A 21,198-nucleotide genomic window follows, 5' to 3' on the forward strand; every position below is an offset into this window, starting at 1 on the left:
TCTACCAACTAGACCATTGCTGACTCACATGTGAGTCTGAACAATCCAGAATGTACTGATAAAGGACCATTATGTTCCTAGGACAAAGAACACACTCTGTGGGTGAGAATGAGTAGTGTTTCTCCAAGAGAATGGATTTTCCCATATCAACCATTTGGAGAGAAGGAACAGGAAAACAGTGAGAGGCAGGCAGGCATTAGGTTGGAGCGAGGCTCGGGTTACTGTCTCTCTCTGGGGCCTTGTGTGTGCTGGAGCTTGGACCCTGGGTCCAGCAGACATGAGTGAAGATCCTCCATTGCAAGGAAGGAAGCTGGGTCTTTGAGATGATGGTGGGCTGGGAGATGGCCGCGAAGTAGCCTGTGGGGACCTCCTAAAGCTGGGCCTGGATTTGAGCCAGGGACTCTGAGTATAGCCACATATCTGAAGTTGCATATTATTCTCTGTGTTGAACAGTCCTGCCCGTATGCCTGAAATTAGGTTGCAGACGCTCCTGGCACCACAGGGAGCTGTGGGAAGGATCTGGGCCCCAAACCGGGACAAGGCAAGACCAGAGAGAGCAGCAGCTTGGGGTAGGGAGGGATCACTTACAGAGCAGAAATTTAAGCTGAGTGTTTCTTATTAGCTCCGGCACTGCTGAAATCTTTACTGTCGCTATGAAGAACATAAATAGCCAAAGCCAGAGAAAGAAAATTGATGAAAACTCTCCTGAAAACTCGACTCCTGGGCAACTGAAGACACATTGAGATTTCCCAACAATCAGTATGAAGGTTTTGAGGTGTGGAAGGTTCCAGGCCACTGCAGACTGGGATGGGATGGAAAACCTAAGCAGATAAGCGTCATACAACAAGAGCTGATATGGGCCTGGGACAGACACTGTCCTTTGTCACTTCTGGCCAACGGTTTCATTCTAGCTCCTTGGAGGGTAAAGAATAGAGTTAGCGCTATACGAAATGTATAATTACACAAAACACTGTGCCTATTTAGGGCAGTAAAAACAACCCACCCAACTGATAAAGACTTTGCTATAAAACAAGTGTGCATATGGGGCAGGGAGGAAGTGAGGAAGGATCAGAATACATATGGCCAGGAAATTCTACTCAAGATTGGAATATATTGCTCTTGATTGCCAAGGCTATCATGTAATCAAAAACCATTGGTGACCCAGCCGGACAGTACCTTTATTTCCTCTGACATGCATAGGGTGACTTGCACAAGGTACCCGAAATGGGATCATTACACACGCACACACCAGCAGCCATCTCTGTGGTGCCTCATTAAACCAGGGATGCTCTTGTTGACTATCTGCAGCATCTTTACAGTTATATAATCCCAGGTGGGCCTGGATTCTGTAATCAGCATGTTTCAGAAGTTGGCATTTTTCTTAAGGCATTATTATTCTAAAATAATTTTGTGTTAGTTCTTAGTAACAACAGTTGGTTGATTCCAAGAGAGTCTCGGCAACTTTGCAATCAAATGGGCCTTTGAAATCAAAGAACAGGAAGATAATCAGACATCCCAAACTCCCTCAACTGGACGTGCTTCAGTGTTTACCCTCAGACCACAGGGTCACCTAAACATGGACCACATTCTTGGGAGGATGTGTTCCCTCCTTCCAACTTCTTTCTTTGCCAGTAGATGTGGTGTGACGGAAAGGTCCCCCAGGCTTAGTTATAACCAGAGATGTCACCCTAATCTGGGGTGACAGGTAAGACCACAGAAATTTTTCCCTGGCCATTTCTTTGGACCTGCCAGACTTTTACATCCTCTTAAGTCTGAGCTCACCCATCCTGTCAAAAAGCAACAGAGGACAAAGTCATGAGGGCGATTTTCTCTGCAGTCTCGCTTGTCAGTCATGATCAGGTTTCTTACCACCTCTATGAACTGCCTAGGTGAAAATAGTGGGAAGTAACACAGGAGGAAACGAGAGAAGTTCAGGCTGAAGATGAAAAAGACAGTGGCAAGAGTTTATAACACGGCTTCATTCTCCACACCCCACAAAGCCTTCCCAGAGACATGACATGTAAGGCTCCTTCTCTTCCCCAATTAAAAAGAGAAGTCTAGACAGGTCTGGGTTTGAGAAGAGAAGAGAAAAAAAGAAGTGAAAGCATAAAAGGTCAGTGTGCACCCTTCTGGTATGTGGGTGTTTGTAGGTCAATGTCCCCCACCCCCCTCTCAGCCTGTCACTGTTGCGTTATTGCCGATTATGTGCACTGCGTCACATCTTCCCTGGCACCAGGGAAGCCCAATGTCCTTCCCATGCTGCCACCCCCAATTCCCCAAAACAGGCAAGGCCACCTCCTCAGTCCATGCCTCATCCCTCAAAGCATAGAACAAGACCCTCATTTGGCCACCCTAGAGAAGGCTCTAGGACTGTCATAGGTCGTCTTTCTGGAGTCCCTGCTGGCTCAGCCTTGACTTCTTGCTGCCCACATGTGCTGAGAGCATGATTTTTAATTTAATACCTTCCCAAAGCTCACCCAGGGAGCCAAAATCCAGATCCCCTGCCTTTACTTGCTGGGGAGGAAACATAAAACCACCACAATACCTGATTATATTTTTTTCTTAAGTCAGAAATATCCTTAGTGCAACTGTCTTTGCTAATCCAGAAAAGTACATTGTCCTTCCCGGCATTTTTAAATCTCTTCCCATACATTTCCAAATGACATCGGGAAAACATTGATGCCAACTCTTATTCTGGCTCCTGATCATCTTCCTGGTTTAGAGATTCACCTTGTAAGAACCAGATGAGCAGATGGTTTCTGATCCTTCCAACAAGGCCCAGCGTTCTAAAGCAGGTCAAGCAGAGAGTCAGAGTGAAAGTGGGAATCGAGTGGTTTTCATGAGTTTGTAGCTAAGGTTAGGGGAGCAAAGTGAAGGATGAGAAGCACACAATCCCAAGTTCATCCCCAAGGCCCGAGGAAAGGAGAGAGGAGGACAGGCGGAAGGCCCACTCCTACCAGGATGGGGGCAGGGAAACCAGAGCCCTGCTCCCACCTTCATGTGCTCTGGGCCAACTATCCCCCTCCCAGGGGGGGAAGTTCTGCCCAGCCCTGTTTCCCTGGAAGGCTGGAGAAACTGCAGTTTTCTCAGTCAAAGAAAAACCAGAGGCCTTAGGAAGGTTTCCTGAACACCAGATGATGACCTTCTGATGTGTGTTGTGGCCTGGAGACCTAACCACCAGCACAAACGGGCTCATTCCTGTCAGGGACCTGATCCTGATGTTAGTGCCCTTTGCTGAGCATCTTTTAAGAAAAGCCCAGGCAGTGAACCTTGGGGACTGAATGGGAAGGATAAGAGGCAGGCCAATGGGATAAGAACAGAAAAAGTGAGTCAAGAAACAGCCCTTGAAGAAGAGAGGCAGAGAAGACTCAGGATGTGGAACTCCCCAGTGTCCTGCAAACAGCACTGCTCTTTCTGATGCCCTCACAAGCCAAGACATCACATCTCCTGGTGTGTTAATGAAACCCACTAAGCTGACCGGGATAAACACATTCATCTACAGAGGGGGCAGAGACTCACGCTTACCTCCATCCGTACTGGAGAAGCTCTGTGGAAACAAAAGCAGGGCAGAGCATTACTACACACGTAGGGTGATAATCCCTCACTCATCTTTCTCCTCCAGCCCAGGCCCAGAATTTGACTAGAGTGGGCAGACCCAATGCTCTCTTTCCTTCTGGGAAATTCGTTTGGGATCACAAAACTTAAGGGAAAGGTTTACCATTCCCACTTTACACCGAATTTCTCCCAATAGAGATTTATTTTGCTTATCCAGCAAACACACTTGGTTGGGTTGGAGAAGTGATATCAGAAAATCCCATCTTACAAATAACTAAATTAGACTGCTTTCTCTCGTGGATGGGCACCCAGGGAACCAGGAGTTACAAAACAGAGGGAAGGTCCCGGCACATTCAGAGCCTGCTGGCTCTGTGCATTCTCTTCTCTTGGCTACACGGCACCATCTGTTTGTATAGACAGTAAAATTTCACGTATTTACACTATTTGTATTTGGAATTCATGTCCATTTGATTTGCTTTTGCCTCTGGCCTTTTTATAAAAGAAAGACTTAAAGCCACAGGGAGCAGGTTTAATCTGCTTCATAAGAATTGATTTGAGAATTCTGAGTCCAACGGGAGATGACTTTTCAGGTATTAGGCCTATAAAGGGTTTGGACAGGAGTAGATGGGGTTAATTTAATGACTCTTCTCTGTGATTCCTGGCAGGTCAGGTGGTCCCACACCTGAAGACAGGCCACTCTCAGCTTCTGAGATGGTGCGGGTCCTCACACATGTTGCCCTCATTTCACAGAGTGTGTGGCTCAAACTTCTCATCCATACCAACTGGCCTTTTCTCCAGTTGGCATCATTTTGCTAGTGCCTACTTCCCCCTGGATATCATTTAGGGAAATCATATTCATTCTCTTCACCTTCTGCAAGTCCTTGAAGGATTTTTCCGTCTCCTTTAGTCTCTCTAGGATGATTTGCTCTTTGGCAGATATCTGGGACTCTTCACTCTCTAGCGCTTGGATTTCCTGCTCGAGCCTGGAAAACACACAAACAGAGGACAGGTTACTTTATGGTCCTGCCACCCTGGGCCAGAGAGCAGTTCCTTCCTGTTGGGTGACTTGCTGGCAGTCCCCGTTTTACATTTTGCTGAGGTACAAGCCAAGGTTTCACATTACAGAGCGTCCTGTGTTTTCAGCTTTGCCACTGAGCAAACATTGATCAAAGGACAACAACCCAGAGCTCCTGCCACGAGTTCATGGCCATCACTTTGCAATATGCTTTGGTGTCCTCTTCAACTCTACTAATACACACATTTTTAATTTGGAGGTAGATATTACGTTCTACATAGCATAGAACATAAGGCCTGGAGGAAAACATCTTCATATTCTCCTAGCTATCTCAGAATAAGTGCTCTTCTGTTTGGTCAAAAGATGAAGGGCCAGTCTTGCTCAAAGGATATATGTTTTCAAGAAATGGCAGGTGGCCAGTACCCTTGGAAGCCTGCTGTCATCTCCCTCAGTAGCCTGGTCTCTACTGCCGAAAAAGGGGAAATGGAGTGGACTGATACAACTGCCTCTACTCTTCTGGAACTTTCCTCGGTTTTCACAGCCATCCTATATATTTTCTGGAAGGGAAATTTCAGCACTGCTAGGAGACTCTGGGAATATTCCAGAACAGCAGCTACAGTTATGATTTGAGAGCAATCTCAGCAGCTGTATTCTTTCAATGAAATAATGGTAGGAACCATTCTTTCAATGAGCACTAAGTCTGTGCCAAGAACTGAGCTAAGAATTCACATGGATTATTTTACTTAACCTTCCCAAGGACCCTATGGGTAAGGAATCCCCATTTTGCAGATGAGATCATTAAGGCTTGGTAAGTTTAAGGAACTAGTTTACTGTTGCAGGGCCTTGAAGCAAGGATTCAAGCCAGGACGTCTAACTCAAGACCTACTCCTAACCATTGTGCTAAATTCTTACCACATGGATTCTGCAGTATTTCACATATTTCCTGCCTTGTTAACCACCGAATATATTAGCATACGAGGCTGGCACTGTTATGCAGCAATGCCTTTGGGGGTTAGCGAGGGATAGATGTTCCCCTGGCTAAGGGACTCCAGACTGTTACGCTTCTTGAATTATTTGGTCTGAATTTGTTTGTTTATTCGTTCACTTCTGCTTTTGGCATCTTTCCCCTCTGCCGTGCTGGAAGCTTTGCTGCACAGTCTGTGCCTGCCTCTGTTCCTCCTCTCCCTCCTCCTTGTCCTTTTCTTCCATCTTCTAATCTACCGTTGGGAACTGGTTACCCAAGGCTATTAGACTAAGACCTAAAATAAAGAGTTCGGAATGAGATCTTCTGAGAGGTAGGGAACACTAGCTATAGACACGGATTTACTTAGGGATGCACTGTGCCCTCAGAAGCCTTTTCTGTCTCCTTCCTGGGTGTCAGGAAAACGACTTCTGAATGGATGAGAATTTGCAGCAATTATTTTGAGTTATGAAGACAAACTCTACATCCAATTGTACCCCCTCCAAATGAACACAGCTTCAGATATACTTATTTTTCACTCACAGTAAGAGTGGAAGTCCTTAGAATGACTTACAAGGCCATATACCATCTAGCCTCCCATTAGCATATGACCTCCACTTTTATCACCATGCCTATTTCACTATATGCTTTAGTCAAACAGAACTACTTATTCACCCATTTGTGTGCCATGTTTTTGTCTCCTCCAAGAAACCCATCTCAAACCCTAACCTTCTTGAAGTTTCAGCTCAGATACCACCTGCCCCATGAGGCTTTCACAGACTCACTAACAGGAAATAACAATGCCCTTCTCTGAACATTCATTAGCATATTATTTTGGTTTATCAGAGGTCTACTCTATGTTAGGACGCTGGTTCTCAACCAGGGTGATTTTGCCCCCAGGGGATATTTGGTAATGTCTGGAGATATTTTGGTTGTCCTTAACTCAGGGAGAGTAGAGTTGGTGCTACTGGGATCTAGTGGCTGATGGTCAGGGATGCTGCTAAACATCCTACAATGAATAGGACAGCTTCCGAAACAAAGAATTATCTGGCCCCAAATATCAACAGTGCTGAGGTTTAGTAACTCTAAACCCTGTGTCAGAGTATGCATAAATGAGTAATTTTCCCTACTAGATTATAAATTCATCACAGAGAGGGCCTAAATGCTCAATACAGTCATGCATGGCCAAATGACAGGGATACGTTCTGAGAAATGCATCCTTAGGTGATTTCATTGTGCCAACATCATAGAGTGTACTTACACAAACCTAGATGGTAGAACCTATTATACCCCAAGGCTATAGGGTACTAATCTTACATCATATATGACCAATCCCGTCACGTATGATGGGGCCACCTGTCTGTCGTTGACTGAAACGTCATGCAGCACATAACTGTACACGTATGTGGAATGAATCAAACCAAGTTGCAAAAAGGCATGGTTCAGCCAACATGAGAGCTTCAGGATTTCTAAGATCAGAGTGAATTCTTCAGCAAGCTTTGACTTGAGAGGCTGTGTGTGTGGGCTGAGCTGCAAACAGTCTAGAGGAGAGAGAGCTGAGCCACACAGACATATAAACAGAGAGATATAAACTCCTTTGCTGTCCCAAATGTTCAGCAAAATCTTCTACACATATCTGTGTAAATTATTTCGGGGAGAATTAAGGAAAAGGATATGAGCATGGAATAGAGACAACACACATGGGACAGCCAAAGGATCCAGAAACTGAACTAATTCAATGCGTAGAGGAGCTGCTGGGCCAGGGGTTTCCTGCATAGATTGGATGATAGTACAGGCCAGGTGATTTCTGGGGAGATCTGAATCTCAAAGGACAGAGTACCCCAGCAGCTATTTAGGATTTGGGTAGATTCTGCTCGCAGACACATCTCCTCGTTCCCCCTTCATCTCCATGGGAAGAGCACATATGTCGCTGACCCACTGATGTTGGTGTCGGCCACGTGATTTGCTTTGGCCTCATGGAGGGTGGGATGTGTTTCCCCGCTCCTTGACTTTGGGCTCAGTCTTGTGGCCTGCTTTAGCCAGTGGGATGTTAGCAGACACGACAGAGGCCTGGAATGCGCTTGCCCAGCTGGGCTTGTCCTCATGTGCCTCTGCCAGCACCACTGCTGTCCCTTCAGCCTGGCCTTGGAAAGAACAATGGGGAGTAAACCAGAGCCCAACTCAGAGTCAGAGGCCATGCCTAGGCGGGCCTGCACCTCAAATCAGAGCCACTCAGCTGAGCCCAGCCTTGACCAGCAAACGCTCGGCCTACTCACAGAAGTGTGAGCAAGAATAAGTGATTTTTATTATAAACCGCTCGGTTTGAGAATAGTTTTTCATATAGCACTAATGTGGCAATAGCAAACTGCTGCAGTTCAAATATTTATATATCATAGGCATATATATTATAGGTGTGTGTATTACATGATACATATGTATATATAGCCTAATAATATAAATATATATAAAATATATATACATAAAATATATATATATCCCAATAACACCTGAAGCTAAAAGATCAGAAAGACTATATGCTCTCCCGACTTCCCCCAATCCTCAGGGGAATCTGGAGGGACACAGGGCACCCCTTCATGAGGATTAAGACTGAGAAAATAGAAAAATCTCAGTGGTAGTTGTCTCTGAATGATGGGATAATGGGTGATTTAAATTTTGTTCTTTATAATTTTCCATATTTTCCCAGTTTAAAAACATTCATGTATTTCTTATCTAACTAGAATAGAAACAATAAAATGCTTTTTAAAAACCCCTCCTTGGCTTAGCACTGAGTAGGCAGCATTTCACAGGCTGTGGCCTAGGAAAGGAGCCAGGGCTGCAGCCTCTCCTGTGTCAAGTGAGGGGGTAAATGGCTACATTCCATAGTCGATCTACATTCAATTCAACCAATGTTTCTGGACCTTGTTTGACTGCACCCAGAGCTAGGCACTACAGGGGATTCTAAAATAAACAAGATTGTGTTAAAAATGGCTGACTAATAACAACAACAAAAAGGCTATCTAAGTAACCCACCTCCCCCCGTGAAGCAGCCCCAGGTGGTTAAGAATTCTGTGGGACCTGATGCCCCCTGGCTGGCCTGACGGTCTCCCCAGCCTGGCCCTGGCCCTCTGGGTTTGGGGCTCTCAGCTATACAGTTCAAGTGCTAAAGATCTGGGTCATGATACTGCGTAACTGAGAAGGAACGGAGAGAGAGAGAAAAAAAGAAGCAACGAAACTAGACTTTCGCGATAACAACTGAGTTTCACCCAAAGGGAATGAATGTGGGAAATCGACAGTTTATGTGAGTCTAAAAAGTCAGATCCAATAGCAGATTTCTCTACAAATGCACATGTGGTTTTGGCCAGGTCCTGAGGGCGCTGGACGGCCAGGCCGCTATCTTTATGTGGAAAACCTGAGTCCCAGGCCTCAGGAGCATCCCCCCAAGAAACGGTGTCATAGAGTTAATAAGGGTCATCCTAGCCGGGTTAGAAATGCCACTGTTTTGTAGTTTCATGACTGAAATCCAATGCAGTCTTCCTGGAGGAGCCAAATAGATATTGCTGAGCTAAAAATAAAGAATGGGCAAGCAGTGTAATTTATACACAAGGTTAATCGAGGCTCTTTAGTCTAAGACAGGTGCGCCTAACAGCCCCTGACCAGCTTGCTCAGTTTCTTCTGAGCAAAAAGCAGACTGTAATAGGCTGTGAGGAAAGGTGACACATTGCAGCTGTGTAGGTTTCATTTACTGGAGATGAGGTTGCAATCCTGGCCAAATGGTCTCACACAATCTGCCTAACCCCCATAGACCTTCCCCAGGAGAATACAAAGGACCTAGGGCTCCATGAAGTGCATCGATCATTCTCTCATTTCAAAATCCATCTATACATTCATCCATCCAACTGTATGCGAGCACCTTCTCTCTATCAAGCCCTCAGGGACAGAGAGGTAAATCAGCCGCAGTGGCTGCCCCTGAGAGCTCTTGGTCAAGGGATGAGAACGGCCAAATAGACACATACATTACAATTCAATCCAAAAGAGTGATCATGGAGGAGCGAGGTGTTGCAGAAATGTCAGTTCTGTCTGGGAATGTGGCAAGACTCAAAGCTGCCTGCCCGGTATCTCCTCCCCTTTTCCCCATACTAACAGAATCCCCATTCTGTTGGCGGTGGCAGTGTGCTCAGCTGAAAAGGTACACATCCAGCTTCCATTGCAGATGAAAGGGGCCACAGACAGCTCTGGCCAATGAGATGTAAATAAAACTTGTTGGGAGAGACTTCTGGGGAAGCTTCTTAAAAGGAGGAGAGTTGACTTAAGTGGCCTATGCCCTTTGCTCTTTCTCTCCCTCCTGCCTGGTGAGCGGCCCTGGTGCTAAAGAGATGTATTAGTTTCCAGTTGCTGCTGTAACAATGACCACAAACTTAGTGGCTCACAATATAAACTTATTATCTTATATTTCTGCAGGTCAGAGTCTGACATGGGTGCCACCAGACTAAAATCAAGGGTTTGGCAGAACTGTGTTCCCTTCTGGAGCTCTAAGGAAGAATACATTTCTTTGCCTTTTCCACCTTCCTGAGGCCACCCACGTTCCTTGCCTCATCCCCCTTCCTCCATCTCCAAAGCCAGCAATGGTACATCTCTCTGACTATTCTTCTCTAGTCACAGCTCCCTCTGGCTCTTCTTCTGCCTCCCTCTTCCACTCTTACGAATCCTTATGATTACACTGGACCCACCCAGATAATCCAGAATAATAATCTTCTTATTTTAAAGCCAGCTGTTTGGAGAACTTAATTCCCTCTGTAACTTTAATTCCCCTTTGCTACGCAGCCTCATGTAGTCACAGGTTCTGGGGGTCAGAATGTGGACACCTTTGGGGGACCATTACTCTGCCTACCATAAGGGACATGATGTTAGAAGTGGAACAGTCATCTTGTGTCCACAGGGGCAAGAGTATGCTAAGGATGGCGGAGTGGGCAGAAGGTGAGAACTGCCTGGGTTCTAGATGGCATCATGTGGTCACTACGCCAGCTCTAGATTGTTGGCTCCGGATCTCTTGTTATGCATTTAAGCCACTATTATGACCAAAGCTGAATGCAATGTCCAACTAATACAAGGGATGAGAAAAACTTGACTGAGTAAGTGATAGTTGGGCCTTGAAGGATGCATTCACCAGGTGGAAAAGAGGAGAAAACACGGAGCCGGCCCAGTGGCATAGTGGTTAAGTTCGCGTGCTCTGCTATGGTGGTCTGGGGTTCACAGATTCGGATCCCAGGCACCGACCTAGCACTGCTGGTTAAGCCACGCTGAGGCAGCAGCCCACATAAAATAGAGGAAGACTGGCACAGGTGTTAGCTCAGTGATAATCTTCCTCAAGCAAAAAGAGGAAGATTGGCAACAGAGGTTAGCTCAGGGCCAATCTTCCTCACCAAAAAAAGAGAGAGAAGAAAACATGCCAAGCAGAGGAGAGAGCAGAGGCCACGGCCCAGAATATCATATGTCCCTACTCTCCCCCAGCGGCATGTGGCCTTGCACGGCCTTTTCGGTCACTGCGTACTCTACCCTCCAGTTGACACAGCTCAGCATGATGCCTCAGAGAGGTCCTCTATATTCCTGTCCTTCATCCCCGCAGCTCACTCTGTGCTTTCATTCTCCTGTGCCTCGCCTGGCCCAGAAATACCTGGTCTTTGAGGCCCTGCTGAGAACTTACCTTCCCTTCTCTGCAGTGGGAGAAAACAAGTCTCAAACCAAGAGAGAAAAGAACAAGAGAGGCTGAATGAGAGGGACCCTGGGCCATGAGTTCTCCAGCTACTGCTTCCCATGATCCTCTGCTACACCTTTGCCCTTCTTATTTACAGAAGGCAATATATTTTTCCTTTGCGTGGGCCCCTCTCAGCTGAATTCAAAAGAGGACAGACTAATACAAACTGCGTTTCCAATAGTCTTCCTGTTGGGAGAGGGCCTTGCCTGTAAACTCAGGCATGCTTCATTTTTCTTTTTCCATCAATGATGATGATAATAATTTTAACAGTAATAATTCTACTATTGTTTTTGATAGGTATATATTGCTTTGCACAACAATAATAATAATGATTAGGATTTCTGAAGGCTTACTGTGTGTCTTACAAGCATTATGAGCCTCAGTCTTCACCATAGCCTATCCTATGAAGCAGGAATTCCATAACCCTCATCACACAGATGAAGAAACTGAGACACAGAAAGGTCACTGACTTGCCCAGGGTCACCAAGATAATGTGGGGCCAGGATTTGGACCCAGGTGGTCCAGCTGGAGAACCAGTATTCTTTGCCACTACTTTCAACTACCTCCCCATGACCACCTCCTCTTTTCCCCTCATTTCCTCAAGAATGCATAGTGCAACATAACGTATTTTTCATGCTCCTAGAACCACAGAAGGTCAGGCTGGGAGTGGAAGCCATTGAATCTAACTGCTTTTCAGAAACCTGAAGCCCCTGAACTGTCCTCCACCCAACAGTTAACCTATCTCTGCTTGAAACTCTCCACACACAGGGAGCTCACTACCTTCCAAGGGAGCCCCCATTCCCTTCTGAACAGTGCTCACCGCCAGAATGCCTGCTCCCTCATTGCTTTAGGCAAAGGTCACTTCCCTGTAGCTTTCACTAACTGTCTGAATTCTAACCCTTGGAAGCACAGAGGTCAAGTTTAGCAAACACCATGACTTACTTGCAGGAGCTCCATTCTGGGAAACGGCAAGACCCAGGCAAACAAAACTTACTACCCAATGGGGAGCACTGGTGCTAAGAATCAGGGCTCAGAAGTCAGTGGGAGATGGTGGGAAGAGGAGAGAGGAAAGGGGTGAGCTGACCAAGAGGAAGGGGGACTTCCGGGCTTCCTCATGGAGTGAACTTCGCAGATTAAAAGCTGAGGCGAGTGAAGCAGTAAAGACATGTTCACAAAATCCTTGGGACCCTAGCTGTGCTTCTGAGCAAGACCAGTCTACTCGTGACAATGGAGTGAGTCTTTACCACCTCCCTCACTACCAAGGGACAAGGCGAGGGTCACACACAAAGCTGTGAACAGGCCACACACTGCCGCCCAGCTGACTTGCATTTGAGTCTCAGTGAACTCTTCCAGAATAAAAGGAGATGCTGACAGACTGGCTGAAGGTGCTGAATTCAGACCCGTTCTCTCCTCTTGAACTGCAGTTTCATACTTGAGCAGTCAAGTGGAGTGCCTGTCTGGTCAACCCGCCAAAACGAGAACCTCTGGAAGAATGCTGCTCAGAAGAGAGAAGAGCTGTGCACATCTTTACGTCTCCAGCATAAGGAAAAACGTAAAAGACTGCTAGTTGTTAGCCAATTTCCATCCTCCCCTTCTTTCATGTCAATGCGATCCCTCAAGTTTAGCTGGGCATATGGCCACACAGAATAATGTCCACATTTCTCAGCATCTTTTGGAGCCATGTATAACATATTCTGGCCAAACGGATGTAAGTGAAAGCATTGTAGGACAGCTTCTAGAACCTTCTTTAGCCCTTTCTTCTTCAGCCCTTCCTTCATCCTTCTGTCTGAAATGCACATGTGTGCAGGTAGAGCTCTAACTGCCATCTTGGACTCTGAGGACAAGGAAAGGAGAGGGATAAACTGGAAGAAGCTTGGGTCCCTGAGGAATTCACAGAGTGCAGCCATCAGAGAGCTCTTGACCACCTGCCTACCTGTGGATTTTCACTAGATGGAGAAATAAACATCTTGTTTAGGCCACTGTTACTGTGGGTCTCTGTTACTTGTAGCCACATTTAACCCTAATCAATTAAGACATTTACCACATATTGTTGAATTTTGAATGAATGTTCTTAGACGTATGCTGGGGATGTGGGGCCGTAGCTAATCACGACCCAGAGACTCATTAATGACAGCAGGAGCAGAAGAGAAAAATGAGCAATTGCAAAGTTTGAAATTCATCACAGCTATTCAACTCCTGTAAATGGGGCCCGCCTGGAGCTGTCCTTCACCACCCTCCCACCTCATATTGGTGCCCCATCTAAAGTCTGAGGAGGGAGTGTCCTACTTTTTGCACAATGATAATCATCCACATCTTAGCATCTCTTCGGTGTGCTGCAACTGTGATGTTTGTGTCAGTCTGACTCCCAGAGCCCTTGCAGCTGAATTAACATCAGAAAGAGCCAAGATTGGGCTGTCTATACCCTTTGAGCACCCTCCCAGGCTTGCCATGCAGCGAGCTAATCACCCCCATAAGTGAAGACTTCAAAACAAGTAGCTCACCCATGACATTCAAGTTTCAGTTACATATAGGAGCAGAAGACTCAGTATATGTGGTTCAGAAGTGAGTGTGGTGGCCAGCAGCTGTTAATTTTGCCTGCCCAGGATCCCTGCCACTTTTTGTTTGGGAGCACCATCCAGTTCCTGCCCCAGGAAACAATCTCTCTGGAGTTCCCTGTGGATTTGGTGAAACTACTGAACAGGGGGCTCCACATCCCTGGCCAAGGAGTGGAAATATAACCAACCTGGCTCAACTGGACTGATGCCCAGGAGGAATCTGCATCTTGAGAGGAGACCCAAGAATGGAGAATAATCGTGGGTTAATCATTCCCACAGCAGGATCCCAAAGACTGTGCCATTGGCTCCTGCTGCCTGGGGCCCCACGTCTTCCTGAGACCTGATTAAAGACCCCTCCCTCTATTCTAAGAATTCTTAGCCTCCTCTTTCTCTCTCTTTATCTCTCTATCTCCATCTTAATATCTCTCTATTTCTATCTTCTAGGTAGAGCGTTGGGAAGAATATTGGGAAGAATATTGTTTATCTTCACAGAAATAGATGCTATCAAATTCATTTTCCATAATTCAGGAAGACGGTGCATTTGTTTCTATGGCACTCCCTAAATATTTTTCATCTATGACTCAATTTGCAAGGAAACAGCTTCCTTTTATTTAGATGAGTATGTCTGGAATCACCGCAGATCATTTGGTATTTTACTGTAAAAAAAAGGTTAATGGCCCTTGAATAAACAGAGGATTTCCACTTCTCCTTATGAAAGAACAGGACCTTCGTTGACTACAAGGTGTCGGTGGAAACTCAAGCCCATTTCCTTTTTTTTTTCCCCACGTCATCACTGAGACAGATATACAGCAGAGAAGAGAAGGGTCCCTTTCAGAATTCCGAAAGCATGGCTCACACCCTTCCCCTCGTTAAGAAGCTGCTGGTCACTCTCCATCACCTCCTTCCCAAATCCCATCAAACTTCTTAGCTGGAAGTTCACACCCTCCATGCTCTATTCTAACCCTTTCCAGCCTTACACTTTCTCCTGTGTTCCAGCCAGAATGGAGTGCACGCTGTTCTCTGACAAAGCCAGGAATGACTCCCCACTCCCAACTCCACCCACTGAATACACACCTGATAATCAAAGCCCGAACCGAACTCTGTCTCCTTAGTAAAGTTTTCCTTAAGTTCCCTCAACCTGATGTGTTTATTCCTCCCAAATCCCCACAGCATTTTTAGCTCTCCTAGGTACTTAGTGTACCCTGCCTGGTATTAGAGCGTTAAAAACGCATCTATCCTCCCCGATCTGACCTGTACCATCCCTCTCCCGAGCACAGGTTTATTGAGAGATAGGACTATATTTTATTTAATGATCGTACCTCGTATTCTTGCCTGTACATATTTGTTGAGGGAATGAAGAAAGGCAAAGCAAGAACACACTTTTAAAGGATTCTAGAGTGAAACTATCTTGGAAATGGTGATATTAAATATAATTTTTAAAATCTTGGCTTGGTTTGGCTGCTTTCCCCCAAAATATACTAATTTCAATATTCATTGAGAAAAAAATTGATATTGATTTATATCTTTGTCTATATATACAGCTGGGAGTTAGTGGCACTTTTCATTACTGATTGTGGTGCAATCAAATTTAGTCCCAAATAAAAATGAATGGAAATTTCTCTCTCTGTAAGTTTTCCTTAGCCCATGGAGACCAGCCTCACTCTCCTTTTCTTGTGTGTTTATTCCATCTGGAATCACGTGGCCCGCACCATTAGAATCCATACAAGTTGATTTCTGCTGCAAGAAATGATTTCTAAGCTTGCGCTGAGCATTGATTTGTTGGGTGTGATTCTTGTTTCAGTCTGTTCCACCAGAAATAAAGTTTCGACTACTACATGAAAGTGAGATGAAGAAAGAAGAAAAGCTTAAACCTTTTCTTCCCAAGAAGAGTCTCTTCTTGTAGGAAGAGAAAAAGTCTCATCTAGCCTTCTTACCTCCAGCCTCTGACACAGAGACTGTCCTGTTGAAGGCCAATGCCTCCACCTGTGCCCCTGACCTTGCGCAGATTCCTCTGGGATGGAACTCCATCAATTATTCCCTCTCTCCTGAAGCTTCAACCTCTCTCCCAGATGCCTGCTTCCCTTTAGTCCATAAACAAGAATAAATTCCCTCACACTAAAAATAGGTGAACTTCTCTTGACCCTGCATCCTGTTCGAGTTACTGTTAACTCTCTCTTTCAGATTTTCCCAACAGCAGTGGCCTCTGGCTACTTCAGCATCGTTACAGCCCAATCACCCCTTGGCTTACTCCATTCTGCCTTCTGCCCCCACCACTCTGTTGTGTCTGGTCTTGTTAAAGTCCATGATGTCCTACTGCCAAGTCTAAGGGTTACTCTTCAACGTGAATCTATTGACTTCTTCATTTTTACAAACACTGTGGACCACTCCTCTTCCCTTTTGGAGGCTACGACACCATATTCTCAATATGGGCTCCTCTCTCCTACTCCTTCATTAAATGCTTATTCAGCTCACTATTCTTCTTGCTCGACATTTTATTCCTGGCTAATCATGTCCAGCCTCATGCTTTAATTCCCAGCTACACACTGACATCTACCCAACCTATATCTTCAGAGATAGAGGCTATATCTTCAGTCTCTCTCCTGAACTCCATGCTCTAAATACAAGTGCATTTTCAATGTCTCCATCTGGATGCTCCACAGGTACTCAAACCCAACATATGCAAGATCAAACTCATCTTTCTCCATAAAGCTGTTCCTCCCTCCGGAATTCTTTAGCTCAGTCCCTGGTACCATGACCAATCCATTCTACAAAAGATGGCAACCTGGATGTTATCTTGACCTTTGACTTGCTCCTCTCTGGTAATCATCACACACATATATTAGACACTAAGTCCCGCCAATTTGCCCCACGAATCTCTTTCACATCTCTTCCTCTTCAGCCATGTATGAGCTCTCTCCTTCTTTCTCCTAAATGCCTATAGCAAGCTTCTAACCAATCTTTCTACCTCTATCCAGCCTTATCACTCTCAAATCCAGGATGTGCCTGGACACACCACAATTACACTCCTCTGCTGAAAATCCCTCACAGGCCCTCTGCTATCAGCTCTTTAGTCTACACACTCCAACTCTCATTTACCTCCAGGAACAATGACTTCCTTATAGATCTATGCACAAGGGATGCTCTTTTTTGCCTCAATGCCTTTGCCCATAGACCACCTCTGCCTCGATTGCCCTTCCCTTGTTCTCTCTCTTCCCCGTTCCCTCAGGAATTACTGCTCATCCTCCAAGAATCTGCTCAGGATCATCACTTTCTGGAAGTCTTCCCCGGACCCTTTCGCATGAAGGGGCCCTTCCTCCTTGCTACCATATCTTGTAGACATATTTCTAGCATTGATTTTATTCCACTGTATTTTAGTCACTTGTTTATGGATTTTAAACTCCCATTTGCAAAGTTCTTGAGCATGATAACCATTTCTTCCTTTGCTTTCCTTGAATATGGTTCTAGCATTGAGCTAGCTTGCATCTAACAAGGAACCTGGCTCAGTGAAAGTTCTCAAGAAATGTTGGTTGAGTAAAGGAATACATAAATTGTTCCTCAACTGGAAGTAGCCTCAAGACCCACTCTTTGGCTCAATTCTTTTGGTCAAAAATGATTTTTAAAAGTACAAATTTAAGATAATGACAACTTTAGATTTAGTCAAAAGAACTGGTTAAGAAGAAGCTTGTCTTATTTGCTTTCTCTGAGACAAGATAATGCAGAAGGTAACTGCTGTGTTTTCTATACTTTTTACTCTTTTCCCTAAATACCTTAAATATACCATTTCACCTGACCCTGTGTGTGTATGTAATGTACTGTTCCTATTTACTCTGGGGCGCCCCTAAATAGAACCAGAGGTAGCAGACACACAGATATGCAGGAATTGGGCCAGAATGATGGACAGTCTCAGCGTTTACTTCACGCACCCGGTGACTCTCTCTGAGTTCACCCCTTCACGCAGGAAGCATCTGGGCTTTCATATCTGATTGTGAAACTTGTTTATGTGGCGCATTCCGTTCCTCCAAATCCCTGTTTATTCATTGTTTGTGCCTAAATCCAGCACTCTGTGATAGCTTTCCTGCTGAATTAGAGTTTCCCATGAGCCTCTGTGTGTGCACATCCACACAGCTTCAGCCTCTGCTTTAAAAAATGCCCGAACTGTGATAATCAACATGTTTTTGCCTGTTGTGCATACTGGAGGTTACTCTGGGGAGACTGATGGTGTTTTCAAGATACTTGATTTAATATCTCAATGAGTCATTCATCCACAAAAATTATTTAATGTCCACAGCAGTAGTGGTTAAAATAGTTAACACGTATGGAGCATTTACCATGGGCCAATGTGCTAAATGGCTTGTAAGCATTATTTAATTCTCTGCAATCTGCATAGTAACTACTACTATAATCTGCACTTGACAGATGATGGGCAGGATGCTGAGAGAGGTTCAGCAACTCGTGACCTACCACCAGTACGTGGCAGAGCTGGGATCCAAACCCAGGTCTGCTGTTGCTGGAACCCAGCTATTAGGCTGCTCTCCTTCTAAGAGCAAATGCAACTGCTCGTACTCCAGAGGTTTTCAATATTTTCTCTTTCTGGTGTCGAATTTTGTTTTCCAATGTCTTGACCAAATAGAGCTGTTCTGGTTGAGGCATGAGCAGACTGGGAGCCCCTCCTGCTTCTCCCCCCCCCCCCATCTTTGCCTCAGCTCAGCCTCTCGACAGAACAGAACACGGTTTGGAAACTGCTGCTCTGCAAGAGGAGAAAGAACATCTGGTGTATTACTGGGGCTCCCAGAGTGCCTCCAAGAGCCCTTTGTACACAGCCAGTGCTCAGTCAATGTCTCTTGCAGGAATGTGATTATGGAAGGGAGCATTCCCACCTGTGGCCACCTATAGCCTGGGCTACCATGAGCTGCTCAGAGGCCCACCAAAGGACAAACAGCCCCTCTGGCCTCTGAGCCCTAGAGGGGAGAATGTTATCCATCTGGAAGGTACAGGTGACAGCGTAACTGCCTGAAACAGAGACTCAGAAAGAGGCTGGTCTGGGGAGCTGGGGCAGGGCCAGGAGGCTTGGTAAACCCAACTGGATCATCCTAAAGGGAGCTTCCTCTGAGGTTTTGTTTTTTTCTAACTATGTTTTCCATGCTTGACATTACCAGGTGACAGCTCCTCCTCAGTGGAGAAATTTGTCATCCCACTGGGATAATTCCAAAGTTATTCTAAGAGTTCCTGCTCAGAACAAATCAAGCCAATCAGGAAGCTCCCCCACATGGGCCGTGCCGGCCGATTGTTTCCCACTTGGACACTTCCTGCTATTGTTCTCCCGCGTGTTCTCAGAGGCACAGCCGCTGAGCCCTGCCCCTTCCTCTCAGAGCTGCATTCATGGCTTTGGATGGAGGTGCCCTAGGCTCAGAGATCAGGTACCTGGCTGGGAGAAAAGGGCCTGAAGTGAAAGTAGCGGCGGTTCCTGGCCCAGGTCGCTAGAGCAGAAACCACAGTATTTGGGTGTCGCTGGGTTTGGAAGAGAGGTTTGAAATATTCTGGATCATTCATTAATGGCTTATCAAGCATGTGTTGATCTAGATACAGTGATAGTTGCCTGGTCTCTACATTTAAGAAACTCACCATCTGATGAGGGAGGCAGGAGTTTAAACAATTATGAATCAGTGCTCGGTAGAGCTCAAACTAGAAGTTCAAAATGCTATGGGCAGGCAAAGACCAGAGCTTGACTAACTGCTTAGGGAGCAGGCAGGGCGAGATTTCAGGAGTTGGAACATTCCAGTAGGATCTTGAAGGATGAGAGAAAATGTCAAGGCAGAGAGGTGTTTAGCAGGCATTTCGGGCCAAGACGATAGCATGGACAAAGGGGCCCTCAGGCAGAAATGTGCGAGGAGGGTGCAAGCAAGCGAGTGAGGACCTCTGTAGGTCTGCACTCAAGATGGGAAGAGAGTGACTGGGAGGGGGGGCTCCAAGATGAGATGGCTCTTGAACGCCACACTAAGGAGTTTAGATTTGAGCCTGAGGGCAACAGGAAACCATTTAAGTTTCTCATTTATCTGTTTGTTTCAAGGGAGTGATCTGATCGGCTGTGTTCTAGAAAGATCACTCTGGCAGCTGTGTGAGAATGGACGTGGATGTGTGGAACAGGTGCAGAGTGAAGACAGAAAGACCACTTAGGAGCTGTCCAGGCAAGAGCTGAGGGGGCTGTGCTTGGCATGGACTATTGTGGGAAGCAAAAAAGGATTCCATTTATTGATTTTTGTAATATAACGACATTGAAGGCTTTCTAAGTCAACCTTTTTGCCCTAGTGTGGCCCCACAGGCTGGGCTGACAAAAATGAGTGACACGAAATTGTGAAACTATGAGCAAAAGTAGACTGAGCTGGCCCAGAGGCTAGAGTTTGTGTGGGGTTAATAAGACCCTCAGCTTTTTCTCCCCGCTCCTCTCTTGGCCACTTCTCTGCAATTGCCCAACAATTAGAGCTACCACAAGGCTCCTCTTCGTGGGCAAAGGGAGAAAATACAGCTGAAGCCAGCCATTTCTGCTCCCTTTGATGGTCTATGGTACAGTGTTGGCCAGGACATGAATTCGAACCTGGAGCTTCTGGGAAGCTTCTTAAAATGTTCCAAGGGTTCACTTGTCTCAAATCCACAAGTTCCTACAAGGAAAACCAGCCCTTAGACTAATGAGCTGCATCGCTGCCCTCACATGGCTGCAGCAGGAAAGGCTTTGGAGTAACAGACTAACGGATCATCACGGAGTCTGGGCAAATTCTGAGGCTGCCCTTCTCCCTTACAGCCAGAGGCTGAGTCAACACCGAACACTTCATCCTCCTGGAGCATCCTGCGTGGGCTGTAGGCGCAAAGTGGTTCTGCACTGTCGGTTTCCCCTTGGCACATTCACAGGAGTCCCCCTGGCCTCTCCCTGTCATTTTTCCATCTGAAGATAAAATAGAGACACTTTGTCTTTAAAATGCCAGATAGAAGACCCTGTGGGGCCCTCTTTCAGCGGTGCCCATGGGTTTTGAGGCAGAAGCAGCTACATCCCCCAGCTCCGGCTCATGCCTGCCCCCTGGTGGCACGGAGGCTGGGCAGGTAGCAACAGGACAGCCTCGGTGGAAAGAGCTCCCTGAGCTCTGGGAAAAATTTTGGAACTAAAAAAAAGTTACTAATATTCTCTCTGATGAACTTTATCCCTATAGACTTATCAGCCCTGATTCTGTTTTACAACAGCTTAGTGTATTGAGAAGTCGAATGAGAAGGATGTCTATTTCGGGGTTTTCAAATCCAGAAGGAAAATAGAATTTTCTTCATACCAAGAGCCTGCCAATGAGAACCTCCAGATACAAAACGATTCACAGGC

The 21,198-nt window shown here is 45.9% G+C and overlaps 1 protein-coding gene across 16 annotated transcripts in view; it reads right to left on the reverse strand.

Annotated features, from left to right (window-relative positions):
* The window catches only part of PALM2AKAP2 (PALM2 and AKAP2 fusion), a 452,863-nt gene that overhangs the window by 206,488 nt on the left and 225,177 nt on the right, over nt 1-21,198 (reverse strand). For 11 of the 16 annotated variants that reach the window (XM_070519033.1, XM_070519031.1, XM_070519030.1 and 8 more), the window contains 2 exons: nt 4,424-4,538; nt 3,526-3,547 (listed from right to left, as the gene is read on the reverse strand). The exons of the other annotated variants lie outside the window; for them this stretch is intronic. In XM_070519033.1, coding sequence (XP_070375134.1) covers nt 3,526-3,547; nt 4,424-4,538 — 137 coding nt within the window. The remainder of the gene's footprint in view (nt 1-3,525; nt 3,548-4,423; nt 4,539-21,198) is intronic. 16 annotated transcript variants of the gene reach the window in all.

The sequence above is a fragment of the Equus asinus genome, chromosome 10 (genome assembly GCF_041296235.1).
Source record: "Equus asinus isolate D_3611 breed Donkey chromosome 10, EquAss-T2T_v2, whole genome shotgun sequence".
Taxonomy (NCBI): Eukaryota; Metazoa; Chordata; class Mammalia; order Perissodactyla; family Equidae; genus Equus; species Equus asinus.